The sequence below is a fragment of the Grammomys surdaster genome, unplaced genomic scaffold (assembly GCF_004785775.1).
Source record: "Grammomys surdaster isolate TR1022 unplaced genomic scaffold, NIH_TR_1.0 126133, whole genome shotgun sequence".
NCBI classification, from domain to species: Eukaryota; Metazoa; Chordata; class Mammalia; order Rodentia; family Muridae; genus Grammomys; species Grammomys surdaster.
This window is the reverse complement of record NW_021620941.1, coordinates 3,388,087-3,402,630: the sequence shown is the minus strand read 5'-3', so window position 1 is coordinate 3,402,630 and position 14,544 is coordinate 3,388,087. Positions and strand designations below refer to the sequence as shown.

Genomic DNA, 14,544 nt, shown 5'->3' with positions numbered 1-14,544 from the left:
GGCCCCTGCTGTGGAGGCGGGGCACAGAGTCTGGAGCAGGCCCTTGGAGCCTTGCCTGGCAGGGCTGGGCCAAGCTTGCAAAGCAAATTTTCCGCCTTGCAGGGACTCACAACTGGGTCATGGAAACCTCCAGTCCTACTCTGGAGCTTGGCCTCTGGGAGGGCAGGGCTGTCCAACGGTCAGGGTCACAGAGGGTGGGTCCCACCAGCCTGGAGTGGGATGACAGAGCTGGGTGGGCCTAACTAGGGCAGGACCAGAAGGACAGGGGTCTTGGGGACAGAATCTGGGTTTGGGGAGTAGGTCCTGGGGAGGATCTGGATGGGGTTCTTGATCCTGTTCTTGATGGAATGCAAACAGGTCTTCCTGGGGAAAAGGAGGTGGGGGAATGGTCTGGGATGTATCCCCACACTCAGCAAGCTTCCAGGAAAGCCCTGGCTGCCTGAGGAGGAGGTGGGAACACTGTCCCAGAGGACAGCAGGAATACAGGACCTTCGAAGGGGAGTCTCTCAGCCCACAACACTCAATGGCCAATTTTTCTCCTTCTTGGATGCTCTGGAAGGGGCGACATTTATTGTCTTGATGGCTGCCGGGCCCTGGCCCAATTGCCAGGCTATAACTCAGCTTTCTGCAACCCCCACCCCAGGAATCTCTGGCACAGAGACTGGGATGGTGTAGTTTTGTGTTCTTGAGTGTCCAGGAAAACAGAGCTTGGGGTCCCCACTCTCTTGGGGAAAGTCCTTGGTCAAGCCATGCCTCAGTTTCCCCATCTGCAAATAAGGGGCTTTACTGACCTCTAAGACCCTTTTGGACTCCGAGTCTTCTTTTAGAAGATGAATTGTGGAATATGGGACCTAGAGCTGGCTTTGGATTTGCTCAAACCAAGCCTATCCAGGCATATGCCTTGTGCCTGTAATCACTGAGTGAGGCAGGAGGATTGCCATGAGTTTGAGGCCAGTCTGGAGCTTTAGAGGAAGACCCTTCTCAAAAGACAAACAAAGCAAAACACTGGGCTGGAGAAGCGGCTTGGCGGTTAGAGTGCTCACTGCTCTCCCAGGGGACCTGAGTTCAGTCTGAGCATCCATATCCATCGGCTCACAGTACCCTGTAACTCCAGCTCCAAGGATTCAGACATCCTCACCTTGTCTCTGCAGGCATTCACACACATGACACACACATGCACATCTTTAAAAGTAAAGTAGGTGTTAACAAAATAACTGAAGCTGGGCAGTGGTGGCACACGCCTTTAATGCCAACACTTGTAAGACTGAGGCAGGCAGATCTTTGAGTTAAAGGCCAGCCTGGTCTACAGAGTGAGTTCCAGGACAGCCAGGGCTGCACAGTGAGATCCTGTCTCAAAAACAAACAGACAGACAGACAGACCAAAAAAAAAAAAAAGCTGGATATGGTAGCTCACAGGTTTGTAAGTCTAGCCCTAGTTACAAACTGAGTTTGAGGCCATCCTGGACCACCTGAGACCCTACCCAAAACAGGCAAACAGAGAAAAACAACAAAACCCAGCATGAAATTAGATAGCCCTGGTGTCTGGTCCAGCTTCAGCTCACCCTCCTGCTGCCTGTACTCTGGAGAGGCCCCAGGCCTCACAGGGGAGAGGAAAACCCCCAGGGCTCCTTTGGGCTTCTGTGTCCTGGTCTGGAGGCAGTTAGCAGTCAATGCCAGCCCTTGTTAAATGTAAATCCTTTGCTAAATTGGCAATTGGCCATCAGCCTTAGATTAAAACCAGTCCGAAGCCATGAGCCCCTTCTCAGACTGGATTTGGAGCTGAGGCAGCCTCCACCCTTCAGCCTCCTCAGTTCCCCATGTACTTCAGCTGCTGCCAGGTGCCTCACCTTCCACAGTTTAGGACTGAAGGCAGAGTCACAGGAGTGGAGACTGAGTTGACTGTATGACTGTGTGACCGGGAACACTTGGCTCTGGTGTGCTGAGGCCTGAGAAACCATAAACCTGGGGGCATGAGGGGCTCTTGCCACTGGTGCCTGGAAGCCCCGACCTGTGAGCCCACTTTTGTGTACCTGCTCTTTTTTTGTGCTTGAGGATAGTGCGCAGATGTTCTCTGCCAAGGGCTGCATCCCTGTCCCCCCTTAACCTATTGCTTAACCTACCATGCCTCAGTTTCTCCCCATGTAACATTGTACCCTGGGCCACCAGTGAAGGGCTGATGTGGGGTTAAAGGATTTGACCTGCTGTTCCCACTTTGTAGCTATGACTCGTGGGACAGAGTGGTTGAAAGCCCAAACCATACTCTAGTGGTGTGCTGGAGACCTAGCCTAGGGCTCCCCTTCCTCCTTGACCAGAAGTCCTTTCTTCCCTCCTTCTTATTATCTTCTAGTTTGTTTTTTTTTTTTTGAGACAAAGATTCACCGATTCAGGCTGACCCCAAACTTACCTTATAACCCAGGATGACCCTGAATTTCTGACCCTCCGACCTCTCCTTTCCTGATGTTGGGGTGGCCCGTGTGCACAACCACACCCGGTTTAAGTAGTAGTGGGGGTGGATCCCAGTGCTTCACCTGTGTAACACGGCTGTGGAGCCACGCCCAACCCACTAGCCCTCTTCCTTCTAATGGAACGTTCCCCCTTCCTGCTCAATTTGTAGCACCCAGGGCGAAAGATGTGGCTTTCTTCTCTAGGGACCCTTCAAAGGAACCATGGTCTCTACCAAGGACTCCTGAAACCTCAACGAAGTCCCGAACTCTATGGCACCCCCAGGCCCTGCCTGTTCTATCCTTGTCTGTAATTCGTACTACATACTGTTCACGTAGCTTCCCACCCCCTCCTCTGAGAAAGGCCTCCTGTTAATTTGTTAAATCCGAGTCAAGGTCCCAGGGACCAGTGATTTATTTTTCTGATCGTGTTGGCAGAAATCACGGGGGATGGAGCCTTTTTGGTCAGAATGAATGGTAATTAATAAAAGTTATTTATTTGAGTTGGAGCTTGCCACAGCCCAGGGGTCAGGCACAAATGACTGTTTGCAGTGTCCATGGCTCTTGAGAAAGGGTGGATGGACAGGCTGAGTTTATTTGTCTTCTGAAGACTTCTCAGCTAATTCCCTCCAAGCTATTTAGACCCTTACATTACATGGACTAAGAAAAGCCATGGGCATAGGAAGGGGAGAGGAACACTTGCATGTTTGGCAGTGAGCAGGGCTTTTAAATGCCTTTGGGTCTCAGTGCCTTTGGGCCACATAAATGCCGTGTGTGTCCATCACTATGTCATTGTGATGTCATTGGGAACAATGTCACTTGGATTATAAGAGACCAAAGGCCTCAGCAAGCCTCTCAAGGTTCTGACCCAGTCTCCACAGAACACAGAGCAGTGAATGCTAACGGGGTGATTTGGGCTTTGTAGATTTTTTTTCTGTTTGCACGTGCCTTTGCTTTTATTGTATTGTCTGTTCTTGGGGTGGAACCAGGGCCCCGTTCGAGCATGCAATCTAACACTGAAGCTCGTCCTAAACCCCTCTTTTCCTTTAGAGTGGGATTCTCATGAGCTTCTGTGGGCTGATCTTGAACTCACTCTGTAGTCAAGGTTGACTTTGAGTTTGTGGTCTTTCATGATGATCTTTAAATGTGTTAATCACACGTGATAATAGGGCCAGCCATTGCCTTTGTATTTAATGGGAGGGGGGCAAAGAGTGGTCTGGGAACCAAAGGAGACTGCACACAGCTCTCCTGGGAGGCAGCCCACCCAGTGAGCATCAGCCTTGGAGAAGGCACCCGGATGAGACAGGATGGATGCCAATGGCCTGGGGCTCAGAGAGCATTTATTTATTTTTCAAATACATGAAGCCAAGCATGGAGCCCAGAGGGAATCCCTGTTCTCAGGAGGCAGAGCAGGAACCTGTAACAGACAGGAGAAACAGCAGCCCTCACTGGGCCAGGCTGTGACCTCTGGGGGCTACTGCCTGGGCTCAGTAGTGGCTGAGTCCCAGGTCCATCCACCACTGTACTAGAGAGGGCCAGGGGACCAGGCTGTCACACAGAGCAGGAGAGCTATTTGTTGAGCAATGGCTGTCTGTTCCCTCACACTGAGGACTCATATCAGTTTGTGTTCTAGAGCAAGCCGCTGTCCCCAAGTTCCCAGGAAGATTTCCTTTAGCAAGGCACTGCTCAAGACTGTTGCGGAGGCTCTGGAGCTGGACCAGACAGTGTCACCAAGCCTGGGAGTGAGATAGCTATGAGAGGGGACCCCAGAAGGATGGAGCTACCAAGTCTTTCAGCAGACAATGGTCCCAACTCCAAACACAGACCTGAGGGAGCCTAGAGTCTCATTTTCTCCAAGTATGAAGTGACTCCGCACCTCACCGCCATGCTGGGCTTCCATGAGAAGTTCTAGGATTGTTTCTGGCCTAGACTGGTTTTGCTGGAGTGTTCTGCATCCAACCATCTTGCTGTCTGTCATGACCCTGGGGGACAATGGCTAAAGCCCCTTGGAGGACCCCTGCTGGCATCAGGGGAGAGCCTTGAGAGTCATTACTGTGAGTCACTGGCGGCATATCTGGCCCTCCACAGCTTAGGGAGGCGAAAACTGAAAAAAATGGTTTTCATTTAAACACCCCCAGTTTCCAATTGCTCAGAAACTTCCCAAAAAAACTTTCCTTTTTTGGCTGAAATGCCTCCTGCATTGGGTGTGTGCCCAAGTGGTGTTGCCTGAAGGAGGGCGGAAGTCAGCTCTAGGGATGGCTCACGTTCCAGAGGCTTCCATCTCTGCTTCTGGGCTCTTGTTCACCACCTGACTTTCAGCACCCAGGCCTTAGTTATTTTGGTTTAGGATTTCTTTCCTGTCAAGGGGTGGAGTGGGGGAGGGAGGGGTGGAATAGGGGTGGGGAATGGGGACATTCCCAGGCACCAGGCACACTCATCCATCTTAGCCCTTTCTCCTAAGGCCAGACAGGGGTGTGGAGTGACAAGGAAGCAGGGGGAGGGAACAGGTGACGGGGCCAGCTTGCACCAGCCATTCTGCATTCCCAGCCTCTCCCCTTACATGTCTGCAAGTGTTTCCCAAAGAGGGGAAACGCTGAGTGTGAGCTCCTGCTCATCTGATACACTGGGGTCCCTCAGCCTAGCTGCCGCTGCCATTTTCGAACAGACGATGCAATGTCCGGACACGGGGACAGCTGGGGGCGGGTGGAGGGGCACGCTGTTGCTGGTGGGTGTGCTGGAGCACACTGCTGCATGTCCAGCTTCTCTTACTGTTAGTCCAAGTAGCACCAGTGAGGAAAAAATGTCTGCAGGGCTGGGCTGTAGCTCAGTGGTGGAGTGCTTGCCCAGCGTGAGGCCCTGCTTCCATCCCCAGGACTGAAAATAAAGAAATGAGTAAAGAGATTGAGAGTGGCATCAGGGGCTGGAAGCAGGGGCATACCTCAGCACAGGGCTTTAATCCCAGCACTCAGGTGAATCTCTGTGAGTTCAAGATCAGCCTGGTCTATAGAGTGAGTTCCAGGAAAGCCAGGACTATACAGAGAAACACTGCCCCCGACTGCCACCCCCTACATATACATACATATACATACACATACACACATATATATATATATGGTGTGTGTGGGGGGTGTACAGTGAATGTGTGTGGTGAAGGTCAGAGGACATCTTTCAGGGAGTCAGCTCTCTCCTCCCACCTTGTGGTTCTGGGGACTGAATTCAGGATTGTCTATAGGTCCCCTCAGTCACTGAGCTTTCTTGCTGGCCTCTCATTTTTCATTTCCTTCTCCCCAAACTAATGGTCTCTCTTCTGCAGTGTTAAGGACGAAACCCAGGGCCTTCCCCATGCCAGGCATGCGCTACCACTAAGTCACAGGGTTTTTGAAGCAACACAAGATATGGATTAGAATCCCAAAGACGGCCTGATGGCGGCTCCGATGGCTGAGGAGCAGACACTCGGGCCTCCCACGCAGCAGTGGTGGGCCACATCACGTACTCCTTGGCCAGAACTCTCACCTCTAGGAATCTACAGCAAACACGCAGAGCAAAATCTGGAAGTTCATGTTCACAACGGGGCAATTTATTGAATATTCTTCTAGCTTCCAAAGACTCTAAATGCAGCAAGTATCTACCTTGAGGGCCCTTTAACAGTCTGTAGCAGAGTTGTGTAGGGACTAAGTGCTAGGTTCCATTCACTGACTGAATAAATGAGCTCCAGAATGTTTGTTACATGGGAAAAACATGCGTAGTGCAAACCAAGTCCTTAGATGAGAGAGAAAATACTACACATATTGTATTACACTTGAGAACTCAACGCTGGACGGTTAGAGCAAAAGAGGAAGGGACAGGAGGGAAAGCAGAGTTACGTGTGCAGAATGGAGTTGGAAGACTCCAGAACATTAGTGAGTGAAACAGACCACTCAAAGCCGCAGAGCGCACGGGACATGGCGCTGTGCTTGTTGGCTCTTAAATTTTGTATTTCGTAGTCTTCTAAACCATGGGGCATGGGATGGGGGAACCCGGGCCTTGGCTCTGCTTCACACCTTCCTGTGTCAACTGGACATGGCATTGTGGCAAGTGATGGTGTCTTGGCTTTTAAAGCACACAGTTTAGAAGCTGAGAGTTGGCTCAGTGGGTAAAGTCCCTGCTGTGTAAGCATGAGGGCCTGAGTTCAGGTCCCCAGCACCCATGTGAAAAGCCAGGGACCTGTCTGTAGCTGCAGCACAGGGGTTCAGGTGGAGACAGGTGGATCCTGGGATTTGAGGCCACAAAATATGACTAGGTCTAGTTCAGAAAAAGACACTGTCTCAAATGAACGAATAATGGATTAATGGATGAATGGGTAGATGAGTGGATGGATGGGTGGATGGATGGGTGGATGGATGGATGGGTGGATGGGTGGATGGATGGATGGGTGGATGGATGAGTGGATGGATGGGTGGGTGAATGGGTGGATGGATGGGTGGATGGACGGGTAGATGGACGGGTGGATGGACGGGTGGATGGACGGGTGGGTGGACGGGTGGATGGATGGGTGGATGGATGGGTGGATGGACGGGTGGATAGATGAGTGGATGGATAGTAGATGGGTGGGTGGATGGATGGGTGGATGGATGGGTGGATGGGTGGATGGATGGATGAATGGATGGATGGATAGGTGGGTGGGTGATGGATGGATGGGTGGATGATGCATGGATACGTGGAGAGGTAGATGGATGGGTAAATTATCAGGAGGCTGGATAGATGGATATGGGGAATGGATACTTGTTAGGGGGACAGACTGGTGAGTGGGTGAGCAGATAGACAGACAAAGACAGCAGGTGAGCTAAGAGGATATGTTCCAACCCTTAGGTCCAAGGAGAAGGAGACTCAGGAAAGGCAGTGTAAAAAGAGCAGATGACTGAGCCTATGGATGTTCCTGGACAGGGCCACAGGGACCCCTTGTGGCACAGGGGACATTGTGTGTACAGTGCAGCCACTGTACTGACCTTCCATCTTTCCTCAGGTGATTGTCCCAGCCCCAGCCGTGGCAGCGCCACCAAACGAAAGAAGAAGCAGCGTCGGAATCGGACCACGTTCAACAGCAGCCAGCTGCAGGCACTGGAACGTGTATTCGAGCGCACACACTACCCTGACGCCTTCGTGCGTGAAGAGCTAGCTCGCCGTGTCAACCTCAGTGAGGCACGTGTCCAAGTAAGTGGTGTCCATCCAGAGGCTCCATGGAGCCCACATCCAGACGGGTGGCCACTGTTGGCCCAGGGACAGGCACTTGCCAGTAGAGACAGTTGGCTCAGAGCACTGGAGCCAGGAGAAGCAAGTTCAGATGGAAAGCTCATGAAGCTTGTGACTAACCCTGCAAATGAGTAGATGCAGCTACAGTGCAGGCTAGGCTATGATTCAAGGAGCTGATGTTTATGTACAAATGTAGAAAAGGGGGTTGGAAGACATGGGTAAGTGCTTGCCATGGCAGGAGGACCTGAGTTCAGATCCCCAGCACCCGTGTAAAAAGCTGAGGAGGCAGTGTGCACCCCACAGTGCCGGGGAGGTGTGGAGACAAGAGGATCCTGGGAGATCATTGGCAGCCAGCCTAGAACAGGCAAGCTCCAGGCTCAGTGAGACTCTTTCTCAATAAACGAACAAACAAAACACAACAAAATAAAACACAACAAAACAAATAGAAAGAAAAACACAATGTGGAACGAAATAAGAATGCAATATTGATCACCGGCCACTGGCAGCCGCGTGCCCATGTGTGTGAGTGGGCACATATGTACACGTGCACATGCACATAGCACATGCACACACAGCTAGGACCTTAGAGCAGTGCCATGTGGGAAGCTTTTGAGAAAGCTCTGTTCTGTGTGTCCACCTCCCCTTGTGACCACAGGACCTGAAGGATCGCCGGTCTATTGGGTTGGTTTGTTTTCATGTGTCGTATTTCCCAGCACGTAATGTAGACACTTTAGCTCATCACCATTCTAAAGGAAGAGGCAAGAGAGGGTCAGAGAATGAAGCCACCAGCTCAGGTCTGGGCTAGCACAAGCTTGTTCCCAGATCCACAAGGATGTAGATCCCCTCAAAGTCTGCCAGCTCCCGCTTGCCATGCTCTTCCTCTCAGGTCTGGTTCCAGAACCGCCGTGCCAAGTTTCGCCGGAATGAACGTGCCATGCTGGCTACCCGCTCTGCCTCACTGCTCAAGTCTTATGGCCAGGAGGCAGCCATTGAGCAGCCTGTGGCCCCCCGACCTACCACACTGAGCCCAGATTATCTATCCTGGCCAGCATCATCCCCCTACAGGTAAGAATGGGGGCTCCTTTGTATCAACAGGTCAGCTAGACACCCCCCCCCATGGGATCATTAAGGCCACCTCTCTGGAGAACTGAAGAGTTTCGATGGTGTACGGATGAGTGTGTATACATGTCAGTGCAGGTGGATGTTTAAGAGCCTGCATATGAGTGCTCACATATGTGTGGGATCATAAGCGTGTGTGTGTCCACATGAGCATTGATATGCATGTCTGTCTGCACACACATGTGGAGACGGAGGAAGCCAGGCCTGCCTGGAGAAGAGCAAAGTAGGCTCCATGCTGAGATAACGAGAAGGCTGCAGGAAGAATTTCAAGCTAGACCCGGCACTCTGTCCATCCTCTAGACGGGGAAACACAGTCTGGGAGTACTGAGGGCAAGTCTTTCTTTCCTGTGATCCTGGCAAGGCCCAGAGTCATGCAGAGGAGTAAGATTGTTGAGATAGACAGACAGACAGACAGACAGACAGACAGACAAAGCTTCTTTGGGCTGGAAAGATGGCTCAGTAGTTATGCTCTTGTGGAGGATCTGTGTTCCATTCCCAGCACTCATGGTAGCTCACAACTGTCTGTAACTCCAGGTCCAGAGGATCTGACACCCTCTTTTGGACTCCATGAGGACCAGGCACTCATGTGGTATACTGACATACATGTAGGCAAACACTCATCCACATAAATAAAACATAAGATAACTCTTTAAAAATCATGACCCCCTCCAAGGTAGGAAGGAGGGGATGCTAGTTGGGCCAGCGTATCTTACAGCTCCAGGAGTTGTCTCCTCACCAGGGGCTGTGAGCTTCTGGGAAGGGGTATTGTGGGGTCCCCAAGTCTCCAACCTCCTTCCCTGACTTATCCTCATCCAGAAGCACTTGGGCACAGAGCAGTAGTAGGGGACAAAGCACATGTCCCACTCTCAGGAGGGTCTCAATCCAGAGAGGAATGCCAATAAATAAAAGGTGAACATTCCACACAGTAACCTAGGCCATCCTCAGCACCCGAGGTGTTGGGATTATAGTGGTGTGGGCTGGGGAAGCTCTTTTGACCCAGCACTACGTCTGGATGCTTGTCTCCTCCCCCAATCCTGTAACCCTGGCCAGGGCTACCCTGAGATCTTCAGAGGAAGTAGGACTAGTCAGATCCACCAATGGGATCCTGTGTTTCCTGTCTCCCCAGCTCAGTGCCTCCCTACAGCCCCGGAGGTTCAAGTCCTGCAACTCCTGGAGTCAACATGGCCAACAGCATCGCCAGCCTTCGCCTCAAGGCCAAAGAGTTCAGCCTCCACCACAGCCAGGTGCCTACAGTGAACTGACAGTGTGTGCTGGGCTCAGCCTCCTCCCTGGCCCAAGGACAGATCGCAGCAAAGGAAGTAGCCTTGTCTGTCCCTGTCCTCAGACAATCTGGGCAGCCTCTCCCATGCCTTTTCTCCATCACAGCTTCCTGAGTTCCAGAGGCCTGTTGGGTACTGGAAGTGGCAGTTGAACAGGTCACGGCTATGGTGGCTGAGATTGTGGCCTAAGGCTCCTGGAGTGGCCTGGCCAGAAGGCGGAGCTGGAGTCCGCCAAAGAACTCACTTATGTATTAAAACCAAAAAGCTTTTGTCTTTAAGGAATAAAAACATTTTTTCTTAAGCTCCATGAGACTTCAGAAGGGCAAGACGGGTGCTCCCGGAGATGGGTGCTCCCAGAGGGTGCCAGCACCTGGGTGGCCTGAGTTATAGCCTTCCTGGTAGGCAGAAGTCTACCGGCAACACTCGGCCTGGGCTGGCTCATGCAGCAGCCTCAGTGGGGCTCTCTACCTTCACACCTGTACAGTGCTTCAAGTGTGGTCCTCAGGCAGAGGAGGGGAAGGCTTCATTTCCCATTTTGTGCCCCACTGGGACACCTAGAGGAGTCTTGCTGGATGGTGGCCAGGGCACAGCTCTTTGTCTCCACAAGGATGCGGAGGGGGAGACCATTCCTAGAGTGTGGAGAGAGGTGCAGGGGTTAGATTCGTGCTGCTGAGAGTGAGGAAGTGTGGCATCCATGGAGGGCACTGTAGTTTCTTTCCTAGTTGCTAGGATATAATATGCTGGCAAAAGGCAACTGAGGGAGAAAGGATTTACATTAGCTCATAACTCAGGAGACAGCCAGCACTCTGGAGAAGTCAGGGTGCCAGGATCTTGAAGCAGCTGGTCACATGCATAGTTAAGAGAGTGAAACCACATGTGTGTTAGTGCTTAGCCTCATCTCTACATTCCAGTCAATAGTCCCCTCCCCCCAAATCCCAAGCATAGGGAATGGTGCTGCCCACAATGGTCATAGGGAATAGTGCTGCCCACAATGGTCAGTCTTCTCGCATCATTTAATGTAATATAACACAGTCAGCCACAGAGAGTGTGCCATAGCCAACTTGATCCAAACAACCCCTCATGAGACTTTTCTTCCTAGATGATTCCACATTGTACCAAGTTGATAACTTAAACTAAGCATCATATAGCTGGAAAGATGGCTCTCTATTTAAGAGCACTTGCTGCTCTTCCAGAGGAGCTGAGTTCCCAGAACATACGGTGAGCTGCTCTGTAGCCCAGCTCCAGGAGGCCCGACACACCCTTCAGACTTCTGTGAGCACCTGGACTCATTTGGCATATGCAAAGAGAATCTTTTCTTTTTAAATTATTTTATTTATTCACATTCCAGTCGTTGATCCCTTCCTGGTCCCCTCTTCCCACAGTTCCTCATCCCATTTCTCTTCCCCCTTGCCTCCAAGAGGGTGCTCCCCATCCAGGCCTCCGCCTTCCCAGGGGCCTCAAGTCTCTCTGGGATTAAGTACATCTTCTCTCACTGTGGCCTGACCAGGCAGACCTCTGCTATATTTGTGCTGGGGGCCTTGGACCAGCCCATGTATGCTCTTGGTTGATGGCTCAGTCTCTGGGAGCTCCCAGGGGTCTGGGTTACTTGAGACTGCTGGTCTTCCTATGGGGTCGCTCTCCCCTTCAGCTCCTTCAATCCTTCCCCTAATTCAACCATAGGGATCTCCAACTTGGGACCAATGGTTGGGTGTAAGTATTTACTTCTGTCTCAGTCATTGCTGGTAGGGTCTCTCAGAGGACAGCCATGCCAGGCTCCTGTCTGTAAGCACATCATAGCATCAGTAATTGTGTCAGGCCTCGGTGTCCTGCCATGAGATGGATCCCAATGGGCCAGTCATTGGACTGTCTTTCCTTCCGACTCTTCTCCAGTTTTGTCCCTGTAGTTCTTTATTTGGGTCAGGAATTTTGACTGTGGGTTAGTTACCCCTGTCCCTCTGCTTGAGGCCTTGTCTATCTACTGGAGGTGGACTCCTCAAGTTGCCTTTCCCCAGTGTTTGGCTTTTTGGCTAAGATCATCCCTATTGAGTCCTGAGAGTCTCTGGTACTTTCTAGAGGGTCCCCCCATCTCCCACTCCCCTAGGCTGCTTATTCCCATCCTTTCTCCTGGCCCTCTGGGATTCTCTTCTGCCCTCCCCCATACCTGATTCTCTTCCCCTTTCCCCTCGCCCTCCCCTCTGCCATCCAGGTCCCTCCCTCCTTCTGCCTCCTGTGATTATTTTCTTCCCCCTTCTAAGTGGGATTGAAGCCTCCTCACTTGGGCCTTTCTGCTTGTTACCCTTCTTCCAGTCTGCGCATTGTATCCTAGGTGTTCTGTACTTAGTGTAGGTGTGTGCCACCACTGCCCGGCTAATATCCACTTATCAGTGATTACATACCATACATGTCCTTTTGGGTCTGAGTTACCTCACTCAGGATAATATTTTCTAGTTCCATCCCTTTGCCTGCAAAATTCATAATGTCCTCATTTTTAATAGCTGAACAGTATTCCATTGTGTAAATGAACCACATTTTCTATATCCATTCTTTGGTTGAGGGACATCTGGGTTGTTTCCAGCTTCTGGGTATTATAAATAAGGCCACTATGAACATGGTGGAGCACGTGTCCTTGTGGTATGATGGGGCGTCTTTTGGGTATATGCACAGGAGTGGTATAGCTGGGTCTTCAGATAGAACTATTTCCAGTTTTCTGAGGAACTGCCAGATTGATTTCCAGCATGGTTATACCAGTTTGCAAAATCCCACCAGCAATGGAGGAGTGTTCCTCTTTCTCCACATCCTCAACAGCATGTGGAGATATACATTCTTATACATTTTTTAAAAATTGTTTTTAGCCTTAAATAAAAATTAAAAAAAAAAACCCACAGCCCTCAGGTCCTAGGCAGACTCTTGGCACAGAGCTGACAGCTGAGGCCAGTAAAAGGCTTACCCCCACTCACAGACAGAGTGACAGAGGCCATGTGCCACCAGCCAGTGTCATCCCCTAGGAGTATCTGCAGACAAGGAAGGTAAGCTTCCCAGCCCTATACAGCCCCAGGAAGAGTACAGCTTTTCTGTTAAAAGAAATCCCAGGACAACCCCTAAAAGCAAGGCAGCCACTTTCCATCATGATGACCTGCCCAGGAGTGACTGGTTGGTGAGGCTGCCCACTCATGACAGTGGCATCGCCTATCTAGATGTGCTTACTGCAGTGGCCTGGCTTCCCCATAGCTGCGCCTCTAGCTCACATTCTAAGAAGCACAGCACTTTAGACAGCCTAAAACAGGCTATTCTTATGCAAAGGGCATACTGCAAGTTCAGGGTGACCTTGAACTCCACATCCTCCTGACTCCCTTCCTGAGTGGTGGACATGTACCACCACACTCAGAAGGGCATCATTTGGAGGTTTTAAAATTTTGTTTTTGTTTCTTTGTGTGTGTGTGTGTGTGTGTGCGTGTGTGTGTGCGCGCGTGTGTGTGCCACATGTGAGTGTAGTGCCCAAAGAGGCCAGAAGAGGGCATCAGATATCAGATTCCCAGGCATTGGAGTGAATTGCCTGATATAGATGCGGGGAACCAAGCTCCCATCCTCTGAAAGAGCAGCAAGCACTCAACCACTGAGCCATCTTCTCATCTCCTGGGCATCAGTGTTTCTTTAGAAGGTATTGGGAGGTTGGGTGTAGCTCTGTTGGTAGATTGTTTGCCTAGTGCGCACAGTGCCCTGGGTTCCATCCCTACCACTGCCTAAAAGTAGACATGATAAATTTATTTTTATTTATATGCATTGTATGTTGCCTGCTTGTCTGTGTGCACGGTGGAGCTGCAGGTGCCCGTGGAGGCCAGAAGAGGACGTCAGTTCCCCGGGAACTGGAGTTCCAGGCAGTCATGAGCTACCTAATGTGGGGGGCTGGGAACCTGGGTTCTCTGCAAGAGCAGCAAATGTCCTTAACTGGGGAGCCATCTCTCCACCCCACCCAACTCCCAGGCCTGCCAACTTCCAACTTTATAGTCCTCAGAGACAAAATACTACAAAAACCCCTGAAGGATGGCTTGTCTGCTGTGGACATGGGGTCCTACTGAGTGGGGGTCTGCAAGGTGGGCCCCAGACATGCCAGCTTTGGAGAATGCTGGAGGCCCTGTTCCCACGGGTGACTAGGAGGACGTCAATGTCACTTCCACTCTGGCACTCTAGAAAAAATAAACTGACTTAATAGTTTTCACATGCTGCTCTGGGAAGCTGAGGGAGAGGCATGCTGCCCTCTCTGCAAAGCCAAAACTATTTAAACACTGCTGTCTCTGCTGTGCCTGGCTGCAGATCTGTGTGGGCTGCTTCCTGGGCACCCAACCCAGGCTATCATCTTTCTATAAAGTCAAGGCACCTGAGGCCCCAGCCCAGCCCAGGAGGACCTGGACTCCATTCTCCCCTGGCTTTGCCTATTTGACCAAGGAAAGAGAACAGTGTGTCTGCTTTTATTTCTT

At 51.2% G+C, this 14,544-nt stretch overlaps 1 protein-coding gene across 2 annotated transcripts in view; it reads left to right on the top strand.

Annotated features, from left to right (window-relative positions):
• Prrx2 (paired related homeobox 2) overlaps positions 1 to 10,376 on the top strand; it is a 34,900-nt gene extending 24,524 nt beyond the window's left edge. The window contains exons 2-4 of one of the 2 annotated variants that reach the window (XM_028757161.1): positions 7,457 to 7,631; positions 8,557 to 8,735; positions 9,916 to 10,376. In XM_028757161.1, the coding sequence (XP_028612994.1) occupies positions 7,457 to 7,631; positions 8,557 to 8,735; positions 9,916 to 10,051 (490 nt within the window). In that variant the 3' untranslated portion in view covers positions 10,052 to 10,376. Of the gene's footprint in view, positions 1 to 7,443; positions 7,632 to 8,556; positions 8,736 to 9,915 lie in introns of both variants that reach the window. The other variant, XM_028757160.1, reaches the window with a different exon arrangement.
• Positions 10,377 to 14,544: the final 4,168 nt, after the last annotated feature.